Source organism: Pristiophorus japonicus, chromosome 1 (genome assembly GCF_044704955.1).
Source record: "Pristiophorus japonicus isolate sPriJap1 chromosome 1, sPriJap1.hap1, whole genome shotgun sequence".
NCBI classification, from domain to species: Eukaryota; Metazoa; Chordata; class Chondrichthyes; family Pristiophoridae; genus Pristiophorus; species Pristiophorus japonicus.
The window spans coordinates 12,885,661-12,903,711 of record NC_091977.1 but is presented as its reverse complement, the minus strand read 5'-3'; the positions used below and the strand labels follow the sequence as shown (position 1 = coordinate 12,903,711).

General features: G+C 46.7%; 1 protein-coding gene across 3 annotated transcripts in view; it reads right to left on the bottom strand.

Annotated features, from left to right (window-relative positions):
• The window catches only part of slc5a6a (solute carrier family 5 member 6a), a 110,792-nt gene that overhangs the window by 55,608 nt on the left and 37,133 nt on the right, over positions 1-18,051 (bottom strand). For all 3 annotated transcript variants that reach the window (XR_011592972.1, XR_011592971.1, XM_070877617.1), the window contains exons 10-14: positions 17,486-17,598; positions 15,429-15,496; positions 15,245-15,331; positions 14,229-14,407; positions 8,472-8,575 (exon numbers count right to left, since the gene is read on the bottom strand). Coding sequence is in view for 1 of the 3 variants with exons in the window: in XM_070877617.1 (XP_070733718.1) it covers positions 8,472-8,575; positions 14,229-14,407; positions 15,245-15,331; positions 15,429-15,496; positions 17,486-17,598 (551 nt within the window). In the remaining 2 variants the exon portion in view is untranslated. The remainder of the gene's footprint in view (positions 1-8,471; positions 8,576-14,228; positions 14,408-15,244; positions 15,332-15,428; positions 15,497-17,485; positions 17,599-18,051) is intronic.

Below are 18,051 nucleotides of genomic sequence, written 5' to 3'. Positions count from 1 at the left end.
GCCTCCACCACCCTTTCAGACGGTGCATTCCAGATTCTAACCACTCGCTGCCTTAAAAAGTTTGATTTCATGCCGTCTTTGGTTCTTCTGCCAATCACCTTAAATATCTGTGTCTCTGGTTCTGCCAATGGGAACAGTTTCTCTCTATCCTGTCCAGGCCATTCATGATTTTGAACAACTCTATCAAATCTCCTCTCAATCTTCTCTGCTCTAAGGAGCTACTCCATTCCATCCACCTAACTGAAGTCCCTCATTCCTGGAACCATTCTTGTAAATCGTTTCTGCACCCTCTTGAAGGCCTTTTCAATCCTTCCTAAAGTGCGGTGCCCAGAATTGCACAATACTCCAGTTGAGGCCGACCAGTGTTTTATAAAGGTTGATCGTAACTTCCTTGTTTTTGTACTCTATGCCACTATTCCGTAAGCTTTTCTGTCTGCTTTCTCAACCTGCCTTGCCACCTCCAACAATCTGTGCACATATACCCCCAGGTCTCTCTGTTCATACACCCCCTTTACTTTATTTTGCCTCCCCTCGTTCTTCCTACCAAAATGTATCACTTCGCACTTTTCTGCATTAAATTTCATCTGCCATGCATCTGCCCATTCCACCAGTCTGTCTATGTCAAGACTTATCACTATCCTCCTCACTACTCAATATACATCCAAGTTTTGTGCCATCTGCAAATTTTGAAATTGTGTCCCGTACAACCAAGTCCAAGTCATTAATATACATCAAGAAAAGCAGTGGTCCTAGTACCAACCCCCTAGGGAACACCACTGTACACCTTCCTCCAGTCTGAAAAACTACCGTTCACCACTAGTCTCTGTTTCCTGTCACTGAGCCAATTTCGTATCCAGGCTGCCACTGTCCCTTTTATTCCATGGGCTTCAACTTTGCTAGCACTTTATCAAATACCTTTTGAAAGTCTATCTACACCACATCATAGATTCATAGAAATTTACAGCACGGAAAGGAGTCATTCAGCCCATCGTGTCTGTGCCAGGCGACAAAGAGCTATCCAGCCTAATCCCACTTTCCAGCTCTTGGTCCGTAGCCTGTGATTTCCGGCACTTCAAGTGCATATCCAAGTACTTTTGTAAATGCAGTGAGGGTTTCTGCCTCTACCACACTTTCAGGCAGTGAGTTCCAGACCCCCACTACCCTCATATCTCCTCTAAACCTCTTACCAATTACTTTAAACCTATGCCTCAAGGTTGTTGACCCATCTGTTAAGGGATTAGATCCTTTCTATCCACTTTACCTAGGCCCCTCATAGTTTTATACACCTCAATAATGTCTCCCCTCAGCCTCCTCTGTTCCAAAGAAAACAAACTCAGCCTATCCAATCTTTCCCCATGGCTTAGATTCTCCACTCCCGGAAACATCCTCGTGAATCTCCTCTGTACCCTATCTAGTGCAATCACATCTTTCCTGTAATATGGTGACCAGAACTTCACGCAGTACTCTAGCTGTAGCCTAACTAGTGTTTTATACAGTTCAAGTATAACCTCCCTGCTCTTGTATTCTATGCCTTGGCTAATAAAGGCAAGCATTCCGTATGCCTTGTTAACCACCTTATCAACCTGGCCTGCTACCTTCAGGGATCTGTGGACATGCACTCCAAAGTGCAGTTGTTCCTCTACACTTCTCAATGTCCTACCATTTAATGGGTACAGGTTGGACCAGTCTGGTCCAACACCCATGGGACCTGACCAGTGACGGAACAGAGAATTTTCCGAACCATGGGAGGTCACGCTTACCAGTACCTGCCGACAGCGAGCGGGCTCCCGAGTGCGTATGCATGCTGGCAGCCTGCGGGTGGCTCCCTCAGCACACACGCACACACTCACTGACTGACTGCCGCTCCGGACAATCACCGAACACTCTCACTGATTGGCAGCCGCGCCTGCCAATCCAAACTTTAAAAAAAATATAATAAACCCTCCATCCCTCAGGCCCAGCTAATGCCGAATCACAGATGTTTCCGGACCAGAGAGTCCCGGACCAAAGAGGTCCAATCTGTAGTCCCTTGCTTGTTAGCCCTCCACAAATGCATTACCTCACACTTCTCCGGATCGAATTCCATTTGCCACTGTTCTGCCCACCTGACCAGTTCACTGATATCTTCCTGCTGTCTGCAGCTTTCTTCATTATCAAACACACAGCCGATTTTAGTATCATCTGCAAACATCTTAATCGTACCTCCTACATTCAAGTCTAGCTCATTGATATATACCACAAAGCAAGGGACCCAGCACCGAGCCCTGCAGAACCCCGCTGGATACAGCCTTTCAGTCACAAAAACAGCCATCAACCATTACCCTTTGCTTCCTGCCTCCGAGCCAATTTTGGAGACAACTTGCCACTTTGTCCTGGATCCCATGGGTTTTTACTTTCATGACCAGTCTGCCATGGGGGACCTAATCAAAAGCCTTGCTAAAATCCATAAACACTACATCAAATGTACTACCCTCATCGACCCTCCTGGTTACCTCCTCAAAAAATTCAATCAAGTTAGTCAGACACAACCTTCCCTTAACAAATCCATGCTGACTGTCCTTGATTAATCCGTGTCTTTCTAAATGAAGATTTATCTTGCTCCTCAGAATTTTTTCTAATAATTTTCCCACCACCGAGGTTAGGCTGACTGGCCTGTAATTACTCGGTCTATCCCTTTCTCCCTTCTTAAACAAAGGTACCATATTAGTAGTCCTCCAGTCCTCTGGCACCACAACCTGTAGCCAGAGAGGATTGGAAAATGATGGCTGTCGTTTCCTCTTTTGCTTCTTTTAACAGCCTGGGATACACATCAACCACATTGCCCTCATCAAAACAATTCAACCAAGTTAGCTAAACATGATTTGCCTTTACAAATCCGTGCTGGTTTTCCTTAATTAATCCACACTTTTCCAAGTTACTTAATTTTGTCCCTGATTATTGTTTCTAAAAGCTTCCCCACTATCAAGGTTAAACTGACTCGCCTGTAATTGCTGGGTTTATCCTTACACCCTTGTTCAAAAAAGGGTGTAACATTTGCAATTATCTAGTCCTCCACCAGCCCAGTATCCAAGGAGGATTGGAAGATTATGGCCAGTAACTCTGCAATTTCCACCCTTACTTCCCTCAGCATCCTAGGATGCATCCCATCCGGTCCTGGTGACTTCTACTTTATGTGCAGCCAGCCTTTCTAGTACCTCCTCTGTATCAATTATTATCCTATCCAATATCACACCTGCCTCCTCTTTCACTATGACTTTGGCAGCATCATCTTCCTTGGGAAAGACAGATGCAAAGTACCCATTTAGTACCTCAGCCATTCCCTTTGTCTCCATGCTGGTCCCTAATTGGCCACACCCTTCATGTTACTACCGGTTTACTATTTATATGCCTATAGAAGACTTTTGAATTCCCTTTAATATTAGCTGCCAATCTATTCTGATATTTTCTTTTAAACTTCCCTTCTGAACTTTCTATATTCAGCCTGATTCTCACTTGTATTCTCAACCTGACATCTGACATATGCCCCTTTTCCTGCTTCATTTGCTCTCATCTTTTTTGTCATCCAGGGAGCTTTGAGTTTGGTTGCCCTCCCTTTCCCCATCGTGGGAATGTACCTTGACTGTACCCGAACCATCTTCTCTTTGAAGACAACCCACTGTTCGATTAATTTCGCCTGACAATCTTTGATTCCAATCTAACACGGGCCAGATCCATCCTCAAACCACTGAAATTAGCCTTCCTCCAATTAAGTATAAATACTCTAGATTGCTCCTTGTCCTTTTCCAGAGCTAATCCAAACCTTACGATAATGTGATCACTGATCCCTAAATGTACCCCTACTAACAATTGCTCCAATTAGCCCACCTCATTCCCCAGAACCAGACCCAACAATGACTCCTTCCTCATTGGGCCAGAAACATACTGATCAAGAAAGTTCTCCTGAACACAGAAATTCTTCCCCTCTCTGCTCTTTACACTATTATCCCAGTCTATATTAGGAAAGTTGAAGTCCCCCATTATCACTACTCTATTAGTTCTTGCAACTCTCTGATTTCCTTGCAAATGTGCTCCTCTATATATTTCCCATTAGTTGGTGGTCTATAGAAGACACCTCTTGTTTCTTAACTCTAACCAAATAGATTCTGTCCTTGTCCTCTCCAGGATATCATCTCTCTAGCACTTTAATATTCTCCTTAAATCAATATTGCCACCCCAACTCCTATCCTTCCCTATTTTTCCTGAACACCCTATATCCAGGAATATTTAGTTCTGAATCCTGCCCTTTTTGAGCCAGGTCCCCGTTAACATCATTTTCCCATGTGACTATTTGCGCCTGCAGTTCACCAACCTTATTTACCATGCTCGTGCGTTTACACACATGCATTGTAAATCTATCTTCGATCTTACTGTATTCTCTCTTAATCTGACCCCACCTAATACTGTACCATTTCTTACTCTCGCGCTATCCGTCTCCCCTAATCCTTTGTGAACCTTGGTTCTTGTTTCTGCCCAGCCCTCTGCCAAATAAAGCATTATCGAGTCCTGCTCTCATCTGCCAAAACTGCTCACTATTGCAGGATCATTCTGGAATGTAAAGATATCCCGCCTTCTTTTCACTACTGCTTCTTAAACCTCTCTTTCCAGTCTCCTCCAACAACAAGTGCGAGGAGCTCATGGACTTTTTTGTCTCTAAGACTGAGACCATCCGATCAGCTGCCTCTGCCACTTCCCTTCCTTCCCCTCACCCACCGGGCCAAACTTCCACTGAGGGCCCTCCCCTGACCTCACATCTTTCTCCAGTTTCTCTCTGATCTCCCCTCCTGATCTCTCCGAGCTAGTCTTGTCCTGCTTCCTCGACCCTATTCCCATCAAACTGCTGACCACCCAACTTGCTTTTCTAGCTCCCTTGTTAGCCGATACAGTTAACGGTTCTCTCTCCTCAGGTACTGTCGCCCTCTCCCTCAAATCTTCCGTCATCACCCCTCTCCTCAAAAAAACCAACCCTCGACCGCTCTGTCCTTGCAAACTACCGCTCAAACTCCAACCTCTCTTTCCTCTCCAAAGTCCTTGAACATGATGTCGCCTCACAAATCCGTGCCCATCTTTCCTGGAAGTCCGTGTTTGAATCCCTCCAATCAGGATGCTGCCCATCACAGTACTGAGACGACATCCATCTCCAAGGCCTCTCCACCATCGACGAGCTGGGTGGAACTGCACTCACCTAGCTCTATTGTTATCTATCTAATCGTTGCCAGAGAATCACCTGCAACGGCTTCTCTTCCCACATAGTTACCTCTGGTGTCCCCCAAGGCTCTATCCTTGGCCCTCTCCTATTCATGCTGCCCCCCCTCCTCACCCCCCTGGCAACATCATCCGAAAACACAGCTTCAGTTTCCACATGTACGCTGAGGACATCATCAGTCTACCTCATCATTACTTCTCTCGACCCCTCCACTGTCTCTAAATTGTCAGACTGCTTTGTCCGACATCCAGGACTGGACGAGCAGAAATTTTCTCCAACTAAATTTTGGGAAGTCTGAAGCCATTGGGGCTGAAATTCAGGGCTGCCAGAAAACTGGAGCACCGAGCTTTTTTTTTTTAAATGGATTTTTTTTCTGCCAGGAGCGATGAGGCAGCCTTTGAGCGGTTTTCAACACTTAGTACATTTTATTTTAACGTTGGATTGGGAGTCGGTCATAGTGGGGGCGAAAGTGCAGCGGTAAGTCAGGCCGAGGGGCGGAAGTTGGACCGGGATCGGGACTCTGCTGCTCGCGGTGGTAATGTCACAGCGTGCGTGAGTCACCACGCTCTCTCCCCTCCGTTAAAGGGGAGAGAATTGGGCATTTTTTTTTTATCTTCGGCCACTGGGCCACCAGGGAGCATTTCAGCCGGGCCAGCGGCCCCTGACACCCAAGAGCCTGGCCGAACCAGTGGGTGCAATAGTTTGGACGACGCAGAAATCGGCCGGCAAAAAAAAATTAAGATGGCGGCCGCAGCATTTGGCCACCGCACCGCCAGGGCAGAGAGAGCGCAGACAAGGTGCACTGACAGAGAAAGCTGTCGGGGGCACTGAGCGGTGGGGCAACGATTATTTCACCTAAATTTCAGGCGAAGTATTCTGCAAGTGAGGGAGAGCAGGGGTGCGCGCTTTGATGACACGCTTGAAGTGGTCATCAGCAGCGGAATGGAATTGGGAACAGGCCGAAAAATCCCTGACCTGAATTTCGGTCGGAATGCCCATTGGACTGCAGCGCGGCCGTCACTCAATTCCGCCGCATAACGGCAGAAACATGTCTTATACGGACCCTGAATTTCTAGCCACCAACTCCATCCCTCTCCCTAGCATCTGTCTGCAGTTAAACCAGACTGTTCGTTGCTGAAGTAAGACCGCCTATTTCCACCTCCGGAACATCACTCGACTCCGTGCCTGCCTCAGCTCATCTGCTGCTGAAGCCCTCATCCATGCCTTTTTTAAGACCGCCTCCAGTGCGCCACCGTAGCCTTTGGCCGCCTAAGGAAAAGAGTGTTCGAAGATCATGTCTACAGGGCTGTAGCGATACCCGCCCTCCTGTATGGCTCAGAGACATGGACCATGTTCTGTAGACACCTCAAATCGCTGGAGAAATACCAGAGGTCTCCGCAAGATACTACAAATCCCCTGGGAGGACAGACGCACCAACGTTAGCGTCCTCGACCAGGCCAACATCCCCAGCATCGAAGCACTGACCACACTTGACCAGCTCCGCTGGGCAGGCCACATTGTCCGCATGCCTGACACAAGACTCCCAAAGCAAGCACTCTACTCGGAACTCCTACACGGCATGCAAGCCCAAGGTGGGCAGAGGAAGCATTTCAAGGGCACCCTCAAAGCCTCCTTGATAAAATGCAACATCCCCACCGACACCTGGGAGTCCCTGGCCAAAGACCGCCTTAAGTAGACGAAGTGCACCCGGGAGGGCGCTGAGCACCTCGAGTCTCATTGCCGAGGGCATGCAGAAACCAAGCGCAGGCAGCGGAAGGAGCGTGCGGCAAACCAGGCTCCCCACCCACCCTTTCCTCCAACGACTGTCTGTCCCGCCTGTGATAGAAACTGTAATTCCCGTATTGGACTGTTCAGTCATCTAAGAACTCATTTTTTAAGAGTTGAAGCAAGTCTTCCTCGATTTCGAGGGACTGCCTATGATGATGATGATTCCAACACACTCCTAGCTGGCCTCCCACGTTCTACCCTATGTAAACTTGAGGTCACCCAAATCCCGGTTAGCAACAACTCGATTTAACAATTCCCATCCTTGTTTTCAAATCCCTCCATGGCCATGCTGCTCCTCATCACTGTAATCTCTTCCAGCCTCACAACCCTCCGAGATATCTGGGCTCCCCTGATTTTAATCGCTGAATCATCGGCGGCCATGCCTTCAGCTGCCTGGGCCCTATGCTCTGGAATTCCCTACCTAAATCTCTCCCCCTTGCTTTCCTCCATTAAGACACTCCTTAAAACCTACCTTTCTTGGTCACCTGCGCTAATTTCTCCTTGTGTGGCTCGGTGTCAAATTTTGTTTTATAATACTCCTGAGAAGCACCTTACGACGTTTTGCTCCGGTAAAGACGCTGTATAAATACAAGTTGCTGTTAACTCCATCTCCCCACCTTGGTTCCATAACCCTTACTAGCCTCACCTCACAAAAATCGATCACGCTCAGTCTTGAAATTTTAAATTGACCCCCCCAATGGCTTTTTGGGGGGGAAGAGAGTTTGAGATTTCCACTACCCTTTGTGTGAAGAAGTATTTCCTGACATTAACCCAGAAAGGCCTGGCTCTAATTTTAGGTTTCTGGAGTCTCCCACCAGAGGAAACAGTTTCTCTCTCTTTGATGATTGATTATTTGGGATACGGGATTAAGGGATTATGGGGAGCAGGCAGGGAAGTGGACCCGAGTCCACGATCGGCTCAGCCATGATCGTATTAAATGGCAGAGCAGGCTCGAGGGGTCGTATGCCCTACTCCTGCTCCTATTTCTTATGTTCTTATGTTGACTAAAAGATGCAGTGGCTGATAGAACGATGCCAAGATCTCACTGAATGGTATGACAAGAGAAAAGGTACCCGAGAGCTTAACCGGTATGCTAAGTACTCAACACCAGTGACGGATGACTGGGACAATGTTCAATAAGCAAATCAATGCAATTTTTCCAAAGCAGAGGACATATTAAAAGTCCATTCACACCAACGTCAGTGAACTGGGCTTGGTTTTACTCACAGGATGTGTCCTGTAATACACTCATACCACAATTAATTGCACATTATGGGGCACTTCACATTTTGAAAGGCCCGAAGCCAAGCAATAACTATGGATCTGGCCTTTGCTGTGCTGACAGAGTCAGATAGAATCAGCCATGGTGCACTCGATTAGACCAGTAACAGGGCGGGGCTCTGACAGACGCCATTTCACACCGAACGATCTGGTACATTACCTGTTAAGAAACTGATCAGTAGTCCCACGATGACTACGGTAGCTGCATTATGCCCGCTGTACCACATGTACGAGAGAGAGTAGAACTTCTTCAGTCCTGTGGGGCTGCAAAACAGAAGGAAAATTAAACCTGCGAATGAGGTGAGCTACACAAGCAGTAGAAGAATTGTTAACGCAGGAGGAAAAAAGAACTTGCATTTATTTAGTGCCTTTCACCACCTCAGAATATCCTAAAGTGCTTTACAACCAATTAAGTAGATTATGAAGGGTAGTTACTGTTGCAAGGTAGGGAAATGCAGCAGCCAATTTGCACACAGCAAGGTCCCACAAACAGCAATAACGAGATATTCTATTGTTTTAGTCATGTTGGTCATTGGCCAGGATACCAGGGATATCTCCCGTGGCTCCTCTTCGAAATAGTGCCGTGGCATCTTTACATTCACCTGAGAGGGTAGATGGGACCTCTGTTTAACGTTTCATCCAAAAGACGACACCTCCGACACTGCAGCACTCCCTCAGTACTGCACTGGAGTTTCAGCCTGAATTTTGTGCTCAAGTCTCTGGAGTGAGGCTCAAACCCAAGGCTGACAACTGAACAGCATTCTTTTTTATGCAGCGAGTTATGATCTGGCCTGCGCTGCCTGGAAGGGTGGTGGAAGCAGATTTAACAGTAACTTTCAAAGGGAATTGGATAAATAATTGCAAAGTAAATATTTAGAATCATAGAATGGTTACAGCACAGAAGGAGGCTCTGCAGAGCACCTCAGCTCGTCCTACTGCCCCACCCTTTCCCCGTAGCCCTGCACCTTTTATTCCTTCAGGTACTTATCCAATTCCCTTTGAAAGCTACAAGTGAGTCTGCCTCCACCACCCTTTCAGGCAGTGAATTCCAGATTCTAACCACTCGCTGCGTAAAAACATTCTTCCTCATGTCGCCTTTGGTTCTTCAGTCAATCACCTTAAATCTTTGTCCTCTGGTTCTCGACCCTTCCGCCAATGGGATCAGTTTCTCTCTATCGACTCAGTCTAGACCCCTCATAGAAGCATAGAAAATAGGTGCAGGAGTAAGGCCATTCGGCCCTTCGAGCCTGCACCAGCATTCAGTAGTGGGGAAAATGTTGGAATCAATTATTAAAGATGAAATAGCAGCACATTTGGAAAACAGTGACAGGATCGGTCCAAGTCAGCATGGATTTATGAAACGGAAATCATGCTTGACGAATCTTATGGAATTTTTTTTCGAGGATGTAACTAGCAGAGTAGTCAAGGGAGAACCAGTGGGTGTGGTGTATTTGGACTTTCAAAAGGCTTTTGACAAGGTCCCGCACAAGAGATTGGTGTGCAAAATCAAAGCACGTGGTATTGGGGATAATGTACTGACATGGATAAAGAACTGGTTGGCAGACAGGAAGCAGAGTCGGGATAAACGAGTCCTTTTCAGAATGGCAGGCAGTGACTAGTGGAGTGCTGCAGGGCTCAGTGCTGGGACCCCAGCTATTTACAATATACATTAACAATTTAGATGAAGGAATTGAGTGTAATATCTCCAAGTTTGCAGATGACACTAAACTGGGTGGCGGTGTGAGCTGTGAGGAGGACGCTAAGAGGCTGCAGGGTGACTTGGACAGGTTAGGTGAGTGGGCAAATGCATGGCAGATTCAGCATAATGTGGATAAATGTAAGGTTATCCATTTTGGGGGCAAAAACACGAAGGCAGAATATTATCTGAATGGTGGCAGATTAGGAAAAGGGGAGGTGCAACGAGACCTAGATGTCATGGTTCATCAATCATTGAAAGTTGGCATGCAGGTACAGCAGTCAGTGAAGGCGGCAAATGGTATGCTGACCTTCATAGCTAGGGGATTTGAGTATAGGAGCAGGGAGGTCTTACTGCAGTTGTACAGGGCCTTGGTGAGGCCTCACCTGGAATATTGTGTTCAGCTTTGCTCTCCTAATCTGAGGAAGGACCTTCTTGCTATTGAGGGAGTGCAGCGAAGGTTCACCAGACTGATTCCAGGGATGGCTGGGCTGTCATATGAGGAGAGACTGGATCAACTGGGCCTTTATTCACTGGAGTTTAGAAGGATGAGAGGGGATCGCATAGAAACGTGGAAGATTCTGACAGGACTGGACAGGTTAGATGCGGGAAGAATGTTCTCGATGTCGTTGATGTCCAGAACCAGGGGACATAATCTTAGGTTAAAGGGTAGGCCATTTAGGACTGAGATGAGGAGAAACTTCTTCACTCAGAGTTGTTAACCTGTGGAATTCCCTGCCGCAGAGAGTTGTTGATGCCAGTTCATTGGATATATTCAAGAGGGAGTTAGATATGGCCCTTACAGCTAAAGGGATCAAGGAGTATGGAGAGAATGCAGGAAAGGGGTACTGAGGTGAATGATCAGCCATGATCTTATTGAATGGTGGTGCAGGCTCGAAGGGCCGAATGGCCTACTCCTGCACCTATTTTCTATGTTTCAATATTATCAGGGCTGATCATGCAACTTCAGTACCCCATTCCTGCTTTCTCTCCATACCCCTTGACCCCTTTAGCCATAAGGGCCACATCTAACTCCCTTTTGAATATATCCAACAGACTGGCCTGAACAACTTTCTGTAGTAGAGAATTCCACAAGTTCACAACTCTCTGGCTGAAGAAGTTTCTCCTCATCTCGGTCCTAAATGGCTTACCTCTTATCCTTAGACTGTAACCCCGGTTCTGGACTTCCCCAACATCGGGAACATTCTTCCTGCATCTAACCTGTCCAATCCCGTCAGAACTTGATACGTTTCTATGAGATCCCCTCTCATTCTTCTAAATTCCAGTGAATATATGCCTAGTCGATCCCATCTTTCTTCATATGTCAGTCCAAGGGGACCAATCATAGACAAAGGGTGGAGCATGGTGGGCATTTTTGCAGTACAAATAAGTGCATCTGATGGAACACTCTCCACTTGCCTGGATGAGAGCAGCTCCAACAACACTCAAGCAGCTCGACACCAACCAGAACAAAGCAGCCCGCTTGATTGGCACTCCATCCACCACCTTCAACATTCACTCATTCTACATCGCTGCACCGTGGCTGCAATGTGTACCGTCTATAAGGTTTTTCGGCAGCACCTCCCAAACTAACGATCTCTACCATCTCTAGAAGGACAATGGCAGCAGGCGCATGGAAACACCACCACCTGCAAGTTCCCATCCAAGTCACACACCATCCTGACTTGGAAATATATCGCCGTTCCTTCATCGTCACTGGGTCAAAATCCTGGAACTCCCTCCCTAACAACACCTTCACCACACGGACTGCAGCGGTTCAAGAATGTGGCTGACCACCACCTTCGCGAGGGCAATTAGGGATGGGCAATAAATGCCGGCCTTGCCAGTGAAGCCCACATCTTGGAACAAATGTTTAAAAACCCTCCGGTCCAGCTACTGCTTAGCATATGATTGGATACCTCTCTGCCCTTCCTGTCCCACCACTGGTCTTGCAGGGTTTGTGACTTGGCCTTTACTACCCATCCCCAGTTGTCCTGAACTTTGATGGAGTGCTACACTGTCAGGTGTCGTCTTTTGGGATCAGACTTTAAACCGAGGCCCCGTCTGCCCTCTCAGGTGGACGTAAAACATAAGAACTTAAGAATTAGGAACAGGAGTAGGCCATCTAGCCCCTCGAGCCTGCTCCGCCACTCAATAAGATCGTGGCTGATCTGGCCGTGGACTCAGCTCCACTTACCCACCCGCCCGCTCCCCGTAACCCTTAATTCCCTTATTGGTTAAAAATCTATCTATCTGTGACTTGAATACATTCAATGAGCTAGCCTCAACTGCTTCCCTGGGCAGAGAATTCCACAGATTCACAACCCTCTGGGAGAAGAAATTCCTTCTCAACTCGGTTTTAAATTGGCTCCCCCGTATTTTGAGGCTGTGCTCCCTAGTTCTAGTCTCCCCGATCAGTGGAAACAACCTCTCTGCCTCTGTCTTGTCTATCCCTTTCACTATTTTAAATGTTTCAATAAGATCACCCCTCATCCTTCTGAACTCCAATGAGTAAAGACCCAGTCTACTCAATCTATCATCATAAGGTAACCCCCTCATCTCCGGAATCAGCCTAGTGAATCATCTCTCCAAAGCTAGTATATCCTTCCTTAAGTAAGGTGACCAAAACTGCACGCAGTACTCCAGGTGCGGCCTTACCAATACCCTATACAGTTGCAGCAGGACCTCCCTGCTTTTGTACTCCATTCCTCTCACAATGAAGGCCAACATTCCAATCGCCTTCCTGATTACCTGCTGCACCTGCAAACTAACTTTTTGGGATTCATGCACAAGGACCCCCAGGTCCCTCTGCACCTCAGCATGTTGTAATTTCTCCCCATTCAAATAATATTCCCTTTTACTGTTTTTTTCCCCCAAAGTGGGTGACCTCACATTTTCTGACATTGTATTCCATCTGCCAAACCTTAGCCCATTTGCTTAACCTATCTAAATCTCTTTGCAGCCTCTCTGTGTCCTCTACACAACCCGCTTTCCCACTAATCTTTGTGTCATCTGCAAATTTTGTTACACTACACTCTGTCCCCTCTTCCAGATCATCTATGTATATTGTAAACAGTTGTGGTCCCAGCACCAATCCCTGTGGCACACCACTAACCACCGATTTCCAACCCGAAAAGGACCCATTTATCCCGACTCTCTGCTTTCTGTTAGCCAGCCAATTCTCGATCCATGCTAATACATTTCCTCTGACTCCGCGTACCTTTATCTTCTGCAGTAACCTTGTCGAATGCCTTTTGGAAATCTAAATACACCACATCCATCGGTACACCTCTATCCACCATGCTCGTTATTTCCAGTAAATTAGTTAAACGTGATTTCCCCTTCATGAATCCATGTTGCGTCTGCTTGATTGCACTATTCCTATCTAGATGTCCCGCTATTTCTTCCTTAATGATAGCTTCAAGCATTTTCCCCATTACAGATGTTAAACTAACCGGCCTATAGTTACCTGCCTTTTGTCTGCCCCCTTTTTTTTTTTATAAACAGAGGCGATACATTAGCTGCTTTCCAATCCGCTGGTACCTCCCCAGAGTCCAGAGAATTTTGGTAGATTATAACGAATGCATCTGCTATAACTTCCGCCAACTCTTTTAATACCCTGGGATGCATTTCATCAGGAAACATCCCACGTTACTAACTATAGAAGGGCTTGGGAATTCTTCCCAGTGTCTTGGCCGATATTTATCCCTCAACCAATACCAACACTGTGCTTTGCTGCATTACAACAGGGGCTACACTTCCAAAAATAGTTTATTGGTTGTAAAGCGTTTTGGGGCATCTGGTGGTCATAAAAGGTGCTATATAAATGCAAATTCTTGCTTTCTTTAAAAAGGACATTAGTGAACCAGATGGCTTCATGGTTAATTTTTTACTGTCTGCTAATTTAAGTGGACGTAAAACTGAGGGGGTTGCTTTATGGCTGTAGGTTCCTACTCACCGGATTGCTCGCCTGGGCCACAGCTTGACAGACAAACAGCAACGGGTGCATGAACGGCACGATCAGCCCCCAAAATCCCGAGTCCCGTTCTCTTCCCACTGCAGGTTAATCTTTTGCCGCATTACAAGCAAGACTGGTCAATCCAAAATATGTCCAAGTCATCTGGATGGTAGAGATGGAATTTTTCCATGTTCCAGCTCTAAACGCCACCGCGCCCCCACCCCCATCGGAAAATTCTCCTCAGTGATGGGACCTGCACTCACCCTGCACTCGTCGCCACTGTCGTCAGGTTGACTGTTGCCATGGCGCTGGTTGCCATGGCGCTGGTGATATTTTGGATAATGGTCGCGTTTAATGGAAGAGCCGGTCGTTTGGAAATAATGCTGCCGATTCCGATCCAGAACGCCATTATCAAACCCGCCACCAATCCGGTGATCGCTCCCTATTATATACAAGGCAAAGAGGATTCAGCCAGAAGTGTAATAAGAGTCTGTTAGTCAGCAAAAACTCTTAACATGAAAGATTTAAATATATTAGTGACCTACTGAAAAACTAACTCAGCAAAATCGGCCCATTTAAATTCAAAATTTGCAGGTGGTGGGCATTGCCACTTCAGAGGGCAGTGAAGAGTCGAAGAGCCTAGAGTCACGTATAACTCGCACGAAGTCCCGATCACCCATCACCACTGTGCTCGCTGACTTACATTGGCTCCTGGTTATGCAACGCCACGATTTCAAAATTCTCACTCTTTTGGTCACCTGCACTCAAATTTCTCCTGATGCGGCTCGATGTCAAATTTATTAGCTCAGAATACCCTTGTGAAGCACGTTTCACTATGTTAAAGGTGCTATATAAATACAAGTTGTTGTTGTTGTTGTATAGGCCCAGATCTGGTAAGGACGGCAGGATTTCATCCCGAAAGGACATTCGTGAATCGGTTGGGATTTTAAGACAATCCGAAAGCTTCATGGTCACATTTACTGTTACCAGCTTTTTTTCCCCCCCCCCCAGATTATTTGTAACTTTAAAAAATAAATTCAAATTCTCAATGTGCCGTGATGGTATTTGAACTTGCATCCTCTGGATTATTAGAACTATAACATAACCACAACACCACCATAGCCCAGATTAGCACAGTATTAACAGAAGCGTACACACCCAATACCCCTTCCCCGACTGAACGTTTGAGTCAGCTGTACCAAGTTAGCTAATGAACTTAACCCAACATGTGAACATGTTGCAAAAACAGAAAGGAATAGTATTTAAAACAAAAACTCACGGTAGAATTAGCCATGGGGAAAAACATTCCCAGGCAGAAGAGTCCAAGTAGTGGGCCTCCAACCATCCCAAAAATACTCAACGCAGCCTGCGTTTGAAAAAGAAAAGGTCAAAAAATCCAAGCACTCGGGGGGGGGGGGGAGGGGTGCAATCCAAATATATTTGAGAGGCGTATCATACAGCACCTGTAGCACCGAGCCCATCAGGGATGCGATGTATGCCATACCGAGGCACAGTAACCCATAGCCCAACGCTGCAAAAACATAGGAACACTGCTAGAGACGGTAATACAAGAGCAGTACATGCATTCCTACATCTAGAAATTCCCGCATAGAGAACTCCTTGGGAACTGGGGACCATTCGCTGTCCAGGTTGCTTACAGTACCTCGCCTTAAAATGCAACTAAAGTTCCCAAATGGAGTAATAGCTTTGCAATCCTCTCGTATCATTTTAAGTAAGCTACAGGTAAGGGACAGTGTCCACAGGTTAAAAACGTCTTTACCCAGAGAGTGGTGAGCATGTGGAACTCGCTACCCCATGGAATAGTTGAGGCAAATAGCGCAGATGCACGCAAGGGAAAGCTAGATAATCATGCGAGGGAGAAGAGAATAGAAGGATATGCTGGTCGGGTGAGATGGAGAGAGGTGGGAGGAGGCTCGTGTGGAGCATAAACGCCGGCACGGACCAGTTGGGTCAAATGGCCAGTGTCTGTTGAGTACATTCTACCTAGTCGCAACAAGCTGCTGCAAGAATCACCCGAGGAAAGATCGTGCATGGTGACACCTCACCGCTGACAGACAGCCCAGCAAAACCTCCGGAGTCTCCCAAGCCCTTATTCTCGTTATTCTAATACGGACACCTCCTTTCTAACACCTACCCCTTACATGGCAAGGCATTTAACTGAAGACAATGGGCATGTGGTTGGGGTTAGATTAAGCGAAGGTGACTAAAGGGGTGGTCAGGGCAGGAGGTTTAGAAGGTGGGGAGAGAAGTAGAAAGATACAGGAGTTTAGGTCGGCCGAGGTGGGAAGGGAAATTCCAGAGCGCAGCAATGTGATGATTGCAAGTCCAATTGCTGATGTGGAAGCGGGAAGCGGGAAGGGTGTCGGCTGGGATACAGAGCCAGATCAGCTGGCTGAGGTTAGACGATACTTTCTCGGATGAGATGTTAAACCGAGGTCCCGTATTTTCCCCCCCCACGTGGGTAGAAAAGATCCCACGGCACTATTCGAAGAACAGCAGCAGAGTTCTCCCTGGTGTCCTGGCCAATATTGATCCCTCAACCAATATCACTAAAACAGATTATCTGGTCTTTACCACATTGCTGTTTCTGGAAGCTTGCTGTGCGCAAATTGCCTGCCACATTTCCTACATTACAACAGTGACTACATTTCAAAAGTAGTTCACTGGCAGTGCAGTGCTTTGGGACATCATGAGGTTGTGAAAGACGCTATACCAATGCAAATCTTTCTTCGAAGTCTCTCGCGGCTGTCTGTTTCCAACCTGCAGGCCCTGAAAGTTTATAATCGCTCACTGGAGGACTCCCACTGCTGCTAATCTATTAGTAAGCTGCATTCCAGGCCGGGCTTAATCGCATCAAAAGAAATACATCACAAGGCAGGAGCCGATTAAAATACTAATTAAGCAGGGTAAAGTGCTCAAATACCTTGACAAGCACGAGATGGCAGGGAACTGGACGTGTTATCTAAACCCTGACCGATGGCGGACTGAACGATGTTAATTCACTTCAAACAATTCCCAAGGTTTGAGGTTAGCAATTTCCTGCTGCCCTGTATCCTAACTCACACCAAGTCCCGTTCACCCATGAACCCTGTGTTTGCAGAACCTTGAATTTAAAATTCTCATTCTGTGTTCAAATCCCTCCACGGCCTCGTCCCTCCCTATCTCTGTAACCTCCTCCAGCCCTACAACCCTCCGAGATCTCTACGCTCCTGCAATTCTGGCCTCTTGCTCATCCCCAACTTTCTTCCCTGTGCCATTGGTGGCCGTGCCTTCAGCTGCCTGGGCCCTAAGCTCTGAAATTCCCTCCCTAAACCTCTCCGTGCCTCTACATCTCTCTTCTCCTTTAAGATACCCCTTAAAACCCACCTCTTTGACCAAGCTTTTGATCACTTGTCCTATGTGGCTCGGTGTCAAATTTTGACTGGTAACGCTCCTGTGAAACGCTTTAAAGGTGCTATATAAATGCAAGTTATGGTTGTTATTTTCCACCATCGCTTACCAAGACACTTGGATATTAGCGTGGCTCGAGTCTCAGTCATGTGTGGGTAGCAAGGTTTAATCAGGTCTGTCATGGTGACGGTAGCCAGCGAATTGAACGCAGACGATATCGTGCTGAAGAAACACAAACAACGATTTGGCATTAAAGAGAGAGCATTCAGTAATGTGGCTTCTACTTCGCCCGAGAGCTGGCTGTTGAATAATCCTCATCCTTTTAATAGCAGATGCGTGAAAGCTAGAGGCAGTAAGCAATATGATCTGACAATTAACTTCATAAGACTAGAGAGCGAGCAATACACACAGTCCTACATCTAGAAACTCACAAAGAACTCCTCGGGAATCAGGAGTGTCCAGGCCCTCTTTGGTGCCTCACCTTGAGCAAAACTAAAGTTCCAAACCCAGTAATAGCTTTGAAGCCCTCTCTTATATAATTTTTTTAAAAATCGTACATTGTCTTAATTCTTGCCGAGTTTAACTGTTGGGTGGTTTATGATCGCTTTTGGTCACCGAACAGATTGCCGGATTCACAATCACAACCCTGTTCCATTGTCTAGAGTGTCAGCCTTC